General features: G+C 41.7%; 1 protein-coding gene across 2 annotated transcripts in view; it reads right to left on the reverse strand.

The window, feature by feature from the left end:
* Positions 1–4,395: 4,395 nt before the first annotated feature.
* The window catches only part of LOC121491384 (solute carrier family 4 member 1 adaptor protein), a 35,935-nt gene continuing 24,766 nt past the window's right edge, over positions 4,396–15,564 (reverse strand). Inside the window, exon 14 of one of the 2 annotated variants that reach the window (XM_041756238.1) lies at positions 4,396–5,152. In XM_041756238.1, coding sequence (XP_041612172.1) covers positions 5,133–5,152 — 20 coding nt within the window. In that variant the 3' untranslated portion in view covers positions 4,396–5,132. Of the gene's footprint in view, positions 5,153–13,680; positions 14,018–15,564 lie in introns of those variants that run through there. The other variant, XM_041756237.1, reaches the window with a different exon arrangement.

Here is a 15,564-nt window from a genome sequence, read left to right on the forward strand (position 1 = left end):
AGTTTGGCTATTGTGGCCATTGCTGATAGAAACATCGGGGTGCAGGTGTCCCGACGTTTCATTGCACCCAGACTGTATTTTAAATGATAAAAGATTGGGATGCCTAGGTGGCTGAGCCTTTCGCTCAGGGCATGATCCTGGAGTCAGGGGATGGAGTCCCGCATTGGGCTTCCTGAGGGGAGTCTGCTTCTCCCTCTGCCTATGTCTCTGCTTCTCTCTGTCTCTCATTAATAATAAATAAAATCTTTAAAAAAATCCAATCTGATTCTTTAGTTTTTTAGTTAGCAGGGTTAGAAAGTAAATACCAGTCATCTTCTACTTTCCACAATAGACATTTGAGAAACTAACTCTTTACAGAATTAGATGTTGTCTCCAGCTCCCCATCTCCCTTCCAGCCTATCCTATCATCCTGAAATAAAGACACCAGCCTTACAATCAAAACCAACATCTCCGTTTTGCAACTGCCATACTAATCATTGATTCAGTCAAGAATCATCAATGGATGGAAAAGTCTAGTGAGAGCAGAGTATTCACAGAATTAAAATACCTCACCTTAAATTACTTATTAATTATAAAGGGAGATTCACAGAGCTGGAACAAAAATCCTAAGATTTGTATGGAACCATGAAAGACCCCAAATAGCCAAAGGAATGTTGAAAAAACAAAACAAAACAAACAAACAAAAAACAAAAAACAAAGCTGGTGGCATCACAATGCCAGATTTCAAGATATAGTAAAAAGCTGTAATCATCAAGACAGTATGGTACCGGCACAAAAACAGACACATAGGTCAATGGAACAAAATACAGAACCCAGAAATGGACCCTCAACCCTGTGGTCAACTAATCTTCAACAAAGCAGGAAAGAATATCCAATGGAAAAAAGACAGTCTCTTCAACAAATGATATTGAGAAAACTGGCCAGCCACAAACAGAAGAATGAAACTGGGCCATTTCCTTATACCATTCACAAAAATAAACTGAAAATGGATGAAAGACCTAAATGTGAGACAGGAATCCATCAAAATCCTAGAAAAGAACAAAAGCGGCAACCTTTATGACCTCAGCCGTAGCAACTTCTTGCTAGACAAGTCTCCAAAGGCAAGGGAAACAAAGGCAAAAATGAACTATTGGAATTTCATCAAGATAAAAAGCTTTTGCACAACAAAGGAAACAGTCAACAAAACCAAAAGACAACCTACAGAATGGGAGAAGATATTTGCAAATGTCTTATCAGATAAAGGGTTAGTATCCAAAATCTATAAAGAACTTCCCAAACTCAACACCCAAAGAACACATAATCCAATCAAGAAATGGGCAAAAGTCATGACCAGACATTTCTCCAAAGACATACAAATGGCTGACACATGAAAATTGCTCAACGTCACTTGGCATCAGGGAAATACAAATCAAAACCACACCACGTCACACTGGTCAGAATGGCTAAAATTAACAAGTCAGGAAATGCCAGATGTTGGCGAGGATGCAAAGAAAGGGGAACCCTCTTAGACTGTAGATGGGAATGCTAACTGGTACAACCATTCTGGCAAACAGTGTGGAGGTTCCTCAAAAAGTTGAAAATAGAGCTACCCAGCAATTGCACTATTAGGTATTTATCCAAAGGATACAAACATAGTGATTTGAAGGGGCACCTGCACCCCAATGTTTATAGCAGCAATGTCCACAATAGTTAATATATGGAAAGAGTTCAGATGTCCCTTGCCAGATGAATGGATTAAGATATGGTGTATATGTTCAATGGAATACTACTGAGCTATCAAAAAAAAGAAATCTTGGCAATTGCAACTACTTGAATGGAACTAGAGAGTACTATATGCTAAGCAAAATAAGCCAATCAGAGAAAGAATTATGATTTCATTCGTATGTGGAATTTAAGAAACAAAACAGGAGCATAGGGGAAGGGAGGGAAAAAAAAAACAAGATGAAATCAGAGAAGGAGACAAACAATAAAAGACTCTTAATCATAGGAAACAAACAGGGTTGCTGGAGGAGAGATGGGGGGATGGGAATTAAGGAGGGCACGTGATGTAATGAGCACTGGGTACTATATAAGACTGACGAATCACTGAACTCTACCTCTGAAACTAATAATATACTATATGTTAATTAGTTGGATTTAAATTAAAAAAGAAAAAATTATAAAGGAAGAGAAACAGTAACTTTACAGTGGAGAAACCTGGCAGACACTTCTTAGCTAAGTGTTTAAAGTTAATGTCACCAACACCGAAAGAAGCAAACATCAAGTGGTTCCTGATAGGATGCACTACGAAAGACATAGCATCACATTTGTGAGACTCCTGTCCACAAATGCCTAACCTGAATCTAATCATGAGCAGACATCAGACTAGACCAAGCTGAGGGACATTCTACAAAATGACTGGCCTATACTCTGGAAAAATATGAATGTCATGAAAGAGAAAAGAAAGCTGAAGAATTGTTCTGAATTAAAAACAAAAGGGATAAGACAGTTAAAAGGAATGTGTGATCCTGGGTTAGATCCTGGACTAAAAAAGTATCATTATAGGGGATCCCTGGGTGGCACAGCGGTTTGGCGCCTGCCTTTGGCCCAGAGCGCGATCCTGGAGACCCGGGATCGAATCCCACATCGGGCTCCCGGTGCATGGAGCCTGCTTCTGCCTATGTCTCTGCCTCTCTCTCTTATTCTGTGACTATCATAAATAAATAAAAATTTAAAAAAAAATAAAAAAAAGTATCATTATAAAGAACATTATTGGAACAACTGGACAAATTTAATATGGGTTATATATTAAGTAGTGGCATCATATTGATGTAAATTCCGATTTTGATTTTGTGTAAAACAAAATTCTTGTTCTTGAGAAATTTACAATGAAGTATTTAAGGGCAAAGATGTATAATGTTTGCAATTCACTCTAAAATCATTCAAAAAAGGAAAATCAGTATAAACATGGAAAAACACAAGCCAGGAGAGGGAATATTAAAACAAATATAGCAAAATGCTCACATCAGTGGACTTGAGTAAAGAGGACACAGGAGTTCTTTGTACTAGTCTTGTAGATTTTTGGTCAGTTGAAATTATTTCAAAATAAAAAAGTAAAAAAGAAAAAAAAGTCAGAGCCTCGTGTGAAGTCCAAAGAGACTGACATGAGATGAGGTCCAAACCCAGCTCTGTCAGCTGCAAGATGCTTAACATCCCTAGACTCTGTCCCTTCACTAAAATGTACAGAATAATAATGCTTTTCTCTTAGGGTTGTCAAGAGGACTAAATGAGGTAGTCTATAAGAAAAAATCTGGTACATGTCAACATTTTGGTCTCAGATTCTACAAGTATATGCCGCTAAGAGTCCAGAAGTGATAAATACAAACAGAATTCTTGCTCTTCATGCAGCTTATACTGTAGTCAAAACAGTGGCAAATAAATAAATGAACAGGCAGACATAGCACTACAAACTGCCATAAATTCTATGAGTAATGGAGTGGCAGGAGAGCTGGGGAACCCTACCACATATACAGTGGTCAGGGAAAGCCTTATCGAGGAAATGACATCTAAGCCGAGACTGAAAAACAAGGAGGGAGGGGTTGGCAGTCTCGGTGGTGGGAGCAGCAGGAGCACAGGCCCTGAAGTGGGCAAGCACTCAGCACATGCAAGAACTATGACATTCTCTCCTCTGCTAGAGCATTTAGGACGCTGTGAATGCTCCTGAGGGACTGGGGCAGCAGAATATCCAGCACAGATTGGTCACTCCGTGTTTGCTGAGTAAACAGGGGAATAGATATCCCTCAGTTTCAGTATCTGCCATGGGGAGATCTTCCCTTTCCCAGCCCTTAGCTGTACTATGTAAAAGGAAGGTTTCTTTTGAACTTGCAATTCAGACATTTACCCCTCTGTGGGCAGTTTGCTTAGATCACAGAGCTGGAAGGCACCCTAAAAATCCCATGCTCCCACCTCTCAAGTTGGAAGGAAGAAGCAGAGGCCCAGGCTCAGGACAGACTTGCCAGAACCCATGGATCCAGTTGGGGGCCCATGTCTGGTGCCTTCCCCAGCCCTGCAAGCCTGCCTTGTTTATTTGTTCAACAAGTTTGTTTCAGCCATGGCACAGCCTGTTCTGGCTCTGGAACATTTATGAGATGAGCCAAAAAATCACAGAAAAATGGTCTGCTATTGGAGCAAAGGGGTGGGGCAGCCAGGGTGGGAGACAGGTTTCAGGCCAGCTCTGGGGCAGAGTTTTGGCTTGTTCTTTGCTGTCTTTTTCCCTTCTGCCCTTGAGAACCAAAGAGACTCCAGTGGGATTTCCTGCCTCAGTTTCTCTAGAACCATGATGTGGAAAGACAGAACATTTGACCATAAAATTTTCAATTCTCATCTCTACCCTCATTAGCTCCATTCCCAAACCCACTTCCACCCACTGAGTTCATGCCATAGCCTGATCCACTCCATTGGCCCAGGGGCAGAGAAGGTACACCAGCAGTGTGGGGCTGTTTGGCCCCTCTTCTGGCAGCACCCTCTTTATCTCTGCTGAACTCCTGCTTCTCTTTCAAAACCCCGTGGTTATGTTGCCACTTCTAAAACGTACTCCTCAGGTAGTCGGCCAGCCACTTTCCAAATTTTAAAAAGCTCAACCAGGATAAACAAGATAGCTAAAATGCTGACTGCTTTTGTCTGACTGGATACTTACTCGGTGTAGTAATGCTAGTTATTATCTTGTGTTGATCAAACGCATTTACTTATTTGCAGTTACATAAATAATTACCAAAAACTTAGAAGTAAATAATTAATAAATGCAGTTTTTGGTGACAACTTAATTTATTTAAACCTTAATTAAGTCTAGGGTGGAGAGGGGATTGGTTAAGGATGACAAAAGGAATTCTAGTGGTAACAATGTGACCCTAAGGTCCTATGCAGCCCTTTGGTACACATGGCTGCTTCATTTCCCCAAAAAGCCTGGTACATAGTAGGTACTCAGAAAGTGTTCACGGAATGCATGAGTGTGTGAGGATGATGATCGTTCCTGGCCCCTGGGGTCATTCTTCTTCTGCCCTTTTACTCCAGGCAGCTCCCCAACAAGCAGAGTCTGGCCAGCTGTGGGAGGTGCTGTTCTCCTTCATTTCCAAGATTAGCTCAGACCTTAAAAATCACAGCCCAGCGCCTGCTCCTTTCATGCCAAGGAAAACAGTAGATGTCAGAAGCCTCCTTAGGTATCTGGAAGAGAACAGCTCCTTCTGCTCCCTCCCTTCCTTGTATGAGGTCATTGAATCAGGATGACAAAGCAAACAGTGACATGTGTTGGGGCTTGTTCCTGCCCTGATTCCAGGCTTCTCCAGCCTCTCCCTCCTCCTGATCTTTAGAATGGCAGCCTAGGTGTGGACAACTAACTGAATTGAACTCAGTCCTTGGGATCCTGGGAAATGGATGCTAATTAGGAGGCATCCTCTGCAGCAGTAAAGAGAAGGTCCGGGGGCACCAGGGTGGCTCAGTCAGTTCAGCATCTGACTCTTAATTCTGGTTCAGGTCATGATCTAGGGGTCGTGGGATTGAGCCTGAGTGGTTGGGCTCCGCACTCAGTGGAGAGTCTGCTTGCGATTTTTTCCTTCTGCCCCTCTACCTACTCACACACTCATACACTCTCTCTCAAATAAAAAATAAATCTTTTTTAAAAAGAGTGAGGGGATCCCTGGGTGGCTCAGTGGTTTAGCGCCTGCCTTTGGCCCAGGGCGCGATCCTGGAGTCCCGGGATCAAGTCCCGCATCGGACTCCCGGCATGAAGCCTGCCTCTCTCTCTCTCTCTCTATCATAAATAAATAAATAGATAGATAGATAGATAGATAGATAGATAGATAAATAAATCTTAAAAAAAAAAGAGAGGGGAACCTGGGTGGCTCAGTGGTTGAGCGTCTGCCTTTGGCTCAGGTCATGATCCCGGTGTCCTAGGAAGGTGTCCTGCATCAGGCTCCCTGTGGGGAGCCCGTTTCTCCCTCTATGTCTCTGCCTCTCTCAAGAAAAAATAAATAAAATCTTAAAAAAAAAAAAGAGAGAGAGAGAGAGAGAGAAAAGATCCTAGATAAACCTCAGTAAGACAGGGAATTGAGATATTAGCACCACTGAACATTTGTACAGGGGTTTCTCAGGCTTCAATGTGCTCTCATTATGTCTCATTTGAGTTAAAGAGGGCTAGAATTCTTTTCCACCTTTGCAGATGAGAAAACTGAAGCTCATTCAAGGTCAGCAACTTAATCAGGGTTATGTGGTTTGAGGGTCACAGAGCCAGACTTGAATTGTGTGACTCTAGTTACATCTTCTGACCTCACAACATTTCCTTGAATTTGAGTCATTGATACACCTGCTTCATGCTTTTTTTTTTTTAATTTTTATTTATTTATGATAGTCACAGAGAGAGAGAGAGAGAGAGAGAGAGAGGCAGAGACACAGGCAGAGGGAGAAGCAGGTTCCATGCACCGGGAGCCCGACGTGGGATTCGATCCCGGGTCTCCAGGATCGCGCCCTGGGCCAAAGGCAGGCGCTAAACCGCTGCGCCACCCAGGGATCCCTGCTTTTTGACTACTGTATACCACCATACTATTACTTATTTAACACTCTTCTTTAAATAAATTCACTTTAAAAATTGACTTTATTCTAAGCAACAATGTATGTGCATCTGTATCTATGCATAGGTAATATGTGTATATATTTATATGTGTAGCTACTAAAATTAAACATTTTCATTCTCATATCTTAAAGTCAATTCTCATAACACCAGGGATGCCAATGCACTCTTTGAGAAACTGTCCAACTGTCCTACATCAACTCTGCATTACTAAGGATAGATCTTCACAGACTGGCAGCCAAGTGGCTGCCCTTGTTGAAATGGCTGTGCCTCAAAATCACAAAGTTACTGAATCATGGAGGATAAAACTGAAATCATGGAATCCAACTCCTAAGGGGCAGGACCTTATACAACACACCTAATCACAGTCCTAAAAATTAAAGGGGACACCATTCAAAGACATAAAGATGAATCAGATATAGTCCTTGCTCTTAAAAACTCAGAATTTACAAACATAAACAACTGAAAACTATAAAGACTGAGCAAAGGATCTGGGATCAGAGAAACTCTAGACTTGGTTCCACCATGAACTTGGCATGCCTTTGGGCAAGTCACCTCATGTTTCTGAGTCTCAATTTCCTTAAACAGAGATGATAACATCTCTTCTTGTTACCTTTTAAGACTGACAAGAGATTCAGATTTTAAAAATGGGCATAATATATGAAAACATCAAGTTGTTCACCTCAATTATATACAATTTTTGTCAATTATATCTCAATAAGGATGGAGGGAAATGGAGTGAAAAATCCTCTGTAAAAAACCATAAAGCTGTAATACAGTGTGTTAAGAACTAAACAGGCAATGCCCAAACTCCTCCATAGAATATTTGCATTACCACTGGAGAATGACTTTCTCAAGGTGAAATGACGGACCAGCAACAAGTTTGGGAAGAGATTTGAGGAGTACCATTTGGTCTTACCAGCATCCGTGACTAACTTGCTGCTCTCGGATCTTGGGCCCAGGAAGACACTGGTGACCCAAGCCAGCTTGCTGACTAACTCTTTTAGAATTTTTATTTTTTTCTTTGGTTTGTACTCCTTTTTCTGCTTTGAAACATTTTCTTCTTGCTTCTAGCCCAGCACGTAACTTGATGGCATAGTAATGGGTCTCTACTGCCCTCTTGTGGTCATTTTCTGACACTGCGGCATTAACTTTCGAAGGGATGTGCGTGACAGCCTGAGGAAATCAGAGCCAATCCTCAAGATCAAGATATTCCAGGCCCAGCAGAGGACTTAAAGCCCAAATTAAAGCCAGCTGCCGGAATTCAGAGCTCTTTGACGGGAAGGGGTAGTTCTGCCTGGTTTTGCCCCAAGTAGGACAGGAATCCAGGCCCTCTCCATTAACTGACTACTAAAATGGTCAATTCCTGGATTGTCCAGTTTGTCTGGAGCAAGATCTTGGAAATGAAGGCAGCTCTGAGGTATCCCTTCTCTGCCTGGAAGACCCAGAGTAGAGTAGAAAGGGCCAGGACCAGAACTTCCAACACCCACTCATTTAAAACAACCATAAATTGAGTCCCTATTTTGTGAACTGATAGGTGCCAAGGGGTGAGAGTGGGTATAAGATTTATCATTCCTGTCCTCAAAAACTCATAAAGCTTACAAATGTAAATAACCCAAGCATATATATAATTAATGGAGATCAGGCCAAAGGAGTAAGGGCCATTATAGAAGTAAAAAACAAAATGCTACAAGGCTGGTGGGAAAGGAGAGATTCATGACGACCATGGGGATCATAGTTTTCTGAAGGTACTGAGACTCAAGCTGGACTTAAAAAAAATAACAGGCATGAGCAGATATGAGCAAGGAAGACCACAGTGATACTAATAATAGCTACATTTGGAAGGAGTTGATTATGCATCAAGACAGCTAAGAGTTTTATAAACATCTGTTATTTAATCTCCGTAAACTATGAGGCATTATTTTCCCAATTTGATAGACCAGGAAACTGAAGCTTAAGGCCATATACAGCAGGGCTTGATAGAAAATATAGGAAGAAGTAAAAGCTAAAAGTGTTTGGGGAAATAATCAATTACTAGAGCATCAGGTACACCTGGTCAAGTGGCTGAAAGGAAGGGACAAGGGTAATATGGGGTGTATGATCATCAGAAAGTACAAGACCCTACAATCCAGTATTTTAAAGTCTCAAATGAATTTAGACCTCACCCTTTGGAGACTGAAGAACCTTTGAGCTTTCTTTCTTTTCTTTTCTTTTTTCTTTCTTTCTTTCTTTCTTTCTTTCTTTCTTTCTTTTCCCTTTTCTCTTTCTTTTTCTTTCTTTCTTTCTTTCTTTCTTTCTTTCTTTCTTTCTTTCTTTCTTTCTTTCTGATTTTTTTTGAGAGAGAGAGAGAGAGAAAGAGAGCAGGAGCAGTGGGGAGTAGAGGGAGAAGCAGATTTCCTGCTGAGCAGGATGTAGGATTCGATCCCAGGACCCCAGGATCATGACCTGAGCCGAAGGCAGACACTTAATCGACTTAGCCAAACAGGGGCCCAACCTTTGAGATATCAGAGCACAGAATTCTACTCAGGGATGCATTTTAGGATAACTCGGGTGTGTGGAGAAGAGTGTGATGAGGCAGGAACAAGAAGAAAGGACCTCTGTGAAGCTTGGGTCAGGGCAGTGGGCAAGTGAAAAAATGAATCTTAAAACCTTTACATGCAGAAATAGTTAAAACTGACTTGGAAGATGAAGAGAATGGAGCTACCTTTGGGGGGGAACAACTGTCCCTTCCCATGTTGTCCCCTCCAACCCACCTCATCAATGCCAGGTCTTACTGTGGGAAGGGAAACTTCTGGTCTCCCATGGAATGGAAGCCTCAGTCTCACCCTGGACTAAGGTTGTGCCAAACCTCTAAGACCAAACAAAACAGAGTAAAGTCTGCTGTGAGACCAGAGAAGAAATCTTAAAAATTGTTCTCAATGCCCACAACAAGCAAGGAATCTCAGGATCAAAGAGCACCCTGTCACAGAAGAGATCAGGTCAGTTTAATGCTGTGACCCACTTCCCAAAGGTCAGGGAGAGTATTATATGTCATTTCCCAGTAGTCTGTTGAACCTGGTTGGGCCCAAACAGGGTTGGATTAGACCCTATATAGGAAGGCAGCTGCCCGCCCAGGGGCTTGAATTTCTGCTTTTGACTACAGCAGGGCTGGGCTGGCAGGGCTCCTTCCCTCTGGTTCCCCACTCTCAGGAAGCTGGCCACAGCTGCTGGCTACTTGTCACATCCTATCTGGAAGGTGGCAGAATTTCAATGGTAAAGCAACAGATGCCCAGGCAGTAGCTAAGAGCCTCAAGTTTGCTGGGAATTGTGTCATATTTCCCAAAAGAGCTAACTCCATCCAGTTTCAACAAAGTGGTAAACTGGTAAAGGTTGGGCTACAAGGAGACAGTGAGGCTTCATAATTCCTATCCTAGATTGGGGCAATTCCAGGAAAAATATTTAAGGCAGGCACTCAACAAACATCTGAATGTACCAGGCACTGCAAACTCCTTAGAAATTTCCTAAAGCAAAGAGATTTGCCTTAATGTTAAATATATACCTCTGACTTTTTCTCTCCAGCACGCTGCTTACTGTTGACACTTTACCTTTTACCTCCGATAAATGAGTTTCCATACCAAGAAAAAGTGCTCCCAATACCAAAAAAAAAAAAAAAAAGGGCAATCAGCTATCCAAAACTGGGCTGTGCTGTAAACTCGTTGCCTGCCTACTGGTCTTTAAACCCCTCCTGATTCTTAGGCTCACCTGGTAGAAGTTGTTGTCCAGCCTTCTCCCTTGAGATCCAGACTTCTGTATCCACTGCTTTCCCAACATATTTCCTTAGATGTCTCAATGGGACATCAAGCTCAACTTGTCCAAAACTGAACTTTTACTCTCCTCTAACTCCACCCCCTCCTCCCACCAATCCATCACTCAGTCTCAGCTATTCCACTTTTCAAGATATTGCTAGGACCCATGTACCTCTTTGCATTTGATCTTTACTTAGTGCAAGCTGCTACAATCTCTCACCTGGACTTCTGTAGCAGACTTTTTTTTTTTTTTAATTTTATTGATTCATGAGAGACATAGAGAGAAGCAAAGACATAGGCAGAGGGAGAAGCAGGTTCCCCCCAGGGAGCCTGATGCAGGACTCGATTCCAGGACCCCGACCTGAGCCAAAGGCAGATGCACAACCACTAAGCCCACAACCAAGTGCCCCTGTAGCAGACTTCTAACCTGTCTTCCTGCATCCTCTTGTCCTCTTCCCTCCACACTGTAACTTTGAGTGTTCTCTTAAAAACCCAAATCTGATAATTTCACCATCACTAACATCCAAATGGCTTCCCACTGCTCTTTAAATCTAGAGAAGATGTCCTGGGGAGACCAGGACAGCTGACCAGGGACACCTTGCATTTAGTTAACATATTATGTTCTTGCTGTTACAGTATTTTTTGTAATTACTAAAAAGGAGACGGGATTACCTTGATTTCTGGTGATCATAAAATTGCAACGTCCCAGTTTAGGAGGGGATAATTAGCCTTTTGAACAGAAACTTTTCAAGTATCTGTGAACGGAGGCACACATTACTTCTTAAAGTCCTTGTAAACACCATGAGCCTGATGGGTCCTTGAAGATGAATTAGCCTAGAGCAGGGGTTAGCCAATGATACCTGCAAGCCAAATCAGGACTCCAACCTGTTTTATAAATATTTATTGGAACACAGCCATACTCATCCATTTGTGTACTGCTTAGGCCATTTGCCCTCCAATAGCAAGGCTGGGTGGTTGTAACAGGGACTGCATGTTTGCAAAGCCTAAAGTAGTCATTAACAGAAAAGGTTTGCTGACCATGCTGTAGAGTTTAGGCTGCACATTAAAATCACCTGGAGTGCTTTTTATTTTTTTTTTTAAGATTTTATTTATTTATTCATGAGAGACACAGACAGACAGGCAGAGACATAGGCAGAGGGAGGAGGGAGAAGCAGGCTCCACTCAGGGAGCCTGACGCGGAACTCGATCCCGGGTCCCCAGGATCACGCCCTGGGCTGAAGGCAGCACCAAGCCGCTGGGCTACCGGGGCTGCCCGCTGGAGTGCTTTTTAAAAGAGATCACATCAAAGATTCTGATTAAACTGATTTGAGGGGTCACCTGGGTGTCTCAGTCAGTAAAGCATCTGCCTTTAGTTCAGGTCATGATCCCAGAGTCCTGGAATCCAGCCCCACATTGGGCTCCCTGCTCACCAGGGAGCCTGCTTCTCCCTCTCCTCCCTGATTGTACTATTTCAGGCACTATCTCTGTCTGTCTCAAACAAATGAATAAAATCTTAAAAAAACAAAAAACAGATTTAAAGTGGGATCCAAGTATTAAAATGAAAGACTTAACAAATTTCCCTAAGTGATTCTAATACGCAGCCACAGTTGAGAATCACTAATTTTATCCAGTCTCTTGCCTCAGATGAGGAGCCAGGCCCACAGGTCCGGATTTGTCTCCTGTTTGTAATGAGTGACAACTACTAGTACCTTCAAAGCCCTGTATTGCACATCCCTCTACATCATCTGATTTGACCCTTAGAACAAATCCAAGGTTCAAAGAACAGGAAGCATTACTGTCCCTGCTTCACACATGACAGAATTGAGGCTCAGGGGACTTAAGTGATGTCCCCAAAGTCTCCTATTTAGTAAAAGGAGTAAAGATTCATGAGCACATCTTTTCAACCAAATTCAACTGACCACTGATGTTCACTGTACAAGTAACATATTTATGTTTTATTTTGGCATATGGATCGCTTCTCGTCCTTTTGGCTAAGATCGAGTGTATTTTGGCATACAGAAACCTATTCACTTTTGCGGTCTCCAGAACACTTAGAAATCTGCCTTCCTAAATAGATGATGTTCTGTGAGCCCCTAGGATTCCTTAGGAACATCGTGAGGGGAGAGGGAGAGGATGCCTGTGGGTATGTATCTATATAGAATCTATAGATCCCATCTCCAAGGCCACACTTAAACTAGAACAGATATGTTTTTATCTGTTCAAGCCTAAGGATCCCACACACGATTTTGTTTGAATGAAGAGTTCCACCTCTGAGGACCAGTAACATGGCTGGGACCTTTGCTTATAGTTTCAATCTAAGACGGCATGGTCACTCTGCCCACAAATTCCTGTCAGTTCTTATATCAAGTTCTTCCCTGTTGGTCTAAATGAAGTCCAAAATTATAATAGTTTCTCATAATACAATATTGGTATTGTTCATTGAGAAATGAAAGGCATCACTTTCAGTAGACCAGACCTCCTATATCTGTCAGGGTAACTGAAGTTTCTCATTACTGCTCCCTGCCTATTTCATGCATGCCATATAATGGAGAAAATAAATGCCACATTTTATATATGCCATATAAAAGACAGAAAACATCACCCTCATCCACTTTCTTGCTGGGCCACAGAGTTTCTCCTGCCTGCTCACTGGATCTGCCTCCAGCCTAATCTACAAACTCTCCACCTTGCTGCCACTCTTAGGCTTTCATTCATTCCCTGTGGAAGTGAGGCCTTCATTAACCTTTGAGGGGGAAGAGGGTGCGGGGGGGGGGGGGGGTGGTGTTGATATTTTCTCGCATTTCTTTGTGTTTCCAGAGAGGAAGAACTTTTATTCTCCTCTCCATAGAGGTGAGAAGCCTCACGCTGGGTAGAACACACCCAACTTTTCATTCTATGACCTTATTTGCACCTTCCCACGGGAGAAGGAGTGACTAATCTGATTGGTCAGAGTACAGGACATGCAAAGAACTGAGTTTGTATCAAGACTAGTGCCTGCGTGCACAAGATGGTACTATGGTCCTAACTGTGTCCTGATAAATCAGGGTCTGTTCTCAAACCTGGCAGGAGGATGATAGTAGGAGGGAGTAGGACGCTCCCACTCTGTATCTACTTTTAGTTCCAGGAATGACTGGGGCACCCAGGGTCACACTATGGCATGACCTCATATTTCAACACTTCTTTGAGGAAACTGTATCAGTGAAGCCTAGGGTCTAACTGCCAGAAGCACCCTATTCCTCAAGTGAAGCACAGTCCCTAAAACTTAATGAAAGACACTGTGGCCTTACCCAAACGTGAGACATCTTCTCCTTCTCTTTTAATAGAGTTATGTCTTTCACTTTACCAATTCTCAAATATATGGTTTTTACATACATACACAAACACTTCTAAACATAAATGCCAAATTCAAGGGCATCAGATGAGTAGATAAATTTAGAGAGCCAAGAGTGGAAGAAAAGGCCAGTCACCAGATTTTACCAAAGATCACCTGAACTCCTTCTCTGGATATTCAACTTGATATAGTACCCTAAATATCCTATGTCACATGGTCCACAAGATCTTCCTCTAGGATTCTGAAGCAGTCAATAGCCATACTTGTCATTCAGATGGGTCCTGCCATCTCCACTTTGGCCTAGATCAGAGTATAAAGAAAGAAAGAAACACATTCACTTTCCCAAAGTCAGGAGGGAAAAGATACCCAGACATTAGTGGGCTAAAAAGTAAAACAGTTTCTTCTATTCTAGAACTCTGCCTTTTTGCATATGACTTCAAGACATAGTCCTCTTTTCACTTCTATCCTTACATTTATTAGCCAATAAAAAGCAAACATTTCTTGTAACAAAATTTCTATTAACTACTAGTATATTAGAAACCTGATCCATAAAAAAAGCAACCTATGATAACCATATGGAGAGCAAGCATCTCATATACTGCCTTAAAAGTGTGCCTGAACTGTGTTCTGAAAAATCAGGGTCTGTTCTCAAACAGATCTTGAACATAAGCTGTACACTCTCTATAGAATGAAATTTATAATGTCTTAACCCCGGTCCCTCCATGCAGAGTTGTTTGTAATGGCAAAACTGGAAACACAGGAAATATTCATTGAGGGAACTGAATAAATAAGTAATGGTATTATCTATACCATAAAAAAGAACTATGGAAGAAAGGAAGGAAAGACGGAAGGAAGGAAGGAAGGGACGGACTAGGGAAGGAAGGACAGGGAGAGAGGGAAAGAAGGAATCTATAAATAGCTATGGAAGGATCTCCATATAGTGTTAAGTGCAAGACAGCAAAGTATAGAATATGCTTCTATTTGTGTAAGAACAATGGTGAAATATTATGTATTTTATTGCTCACATAAGCAATTTATGTGACATATATAAGAACTCATAAGAAAGTGATATTTGGCTGGGTTTAGAGGAAAACACTGAGTAGCTGAGGCAAAGCTAGCAGTTGTTGTTTTTTTAACTGTAAAGAAAATGTGAAAGACATGCAGAAGTAAAGAAAAAATTGTAATGAACCTCCATTCATCACCCAGCTAAAACAATTATCAATATGTGGCAAGTCCTACTTTATCTATTACCCCCTCCATGCTCCCTCATCCTCTACCTCTACAGGATTATCTTAAGGCAATACCAAATACCATTCCATCTGTAAACATTTCTGTACTTAGTCCTAGAAGATAAGGACTTTTCCTAAAAAACATAACATTACCTACACTTTAAAACAATTAATAATTTTCTAGTATCATCATATATCTGGCTAGTATTCAAAATTATCTGACTGGTATATAATTTTTTAAATGGTTGTTTGTTCAAATAAGGATGTAAGCAGAATCCACAAATTATATTTAGTAGCTATGTCTTTTTAGATCTTTTACTCTGTTTCCCTAGAAGGAAGAATTTTCCCACTACATACTCTTTTAAGATTTTTTTAAAAGAATATTTATTTATTTGAGAGAGAAAGAGAGAAAGAGAGCATGACCAGGGGAAGGGGCTGAGGAAGAAGGAAAAGCAGACTCCCCCCTGAGCAGGGAGCCAGACGTGGGGCTCGATCCCAGGACCCTAATATCATAACCTGAGCCAAAGTTAGATCCTTAACCAACTGAGCCGCCCAGGTGCCCCTACTTATTTGAGAGAGAGAGAGAGAGAGAGAGAGAGGGAAGGACAGAGAGAGAGA

The sequence above is a fragment of the Vulpes lagopus genome, chromosome 5 (assembly GCF_018345385.1).
Source record: "Vulpes lagopus strain Blue_001 chromosome 5, ASM1834538v1, whole genome shotgun sequence".
Taxonomy (NCBI): domain Eukaryota; kingdom Metazoa; phylum Chordata; class Mammalia; order Carnivora; family Canidae; genus Vulpes; species Vulpes lagopus.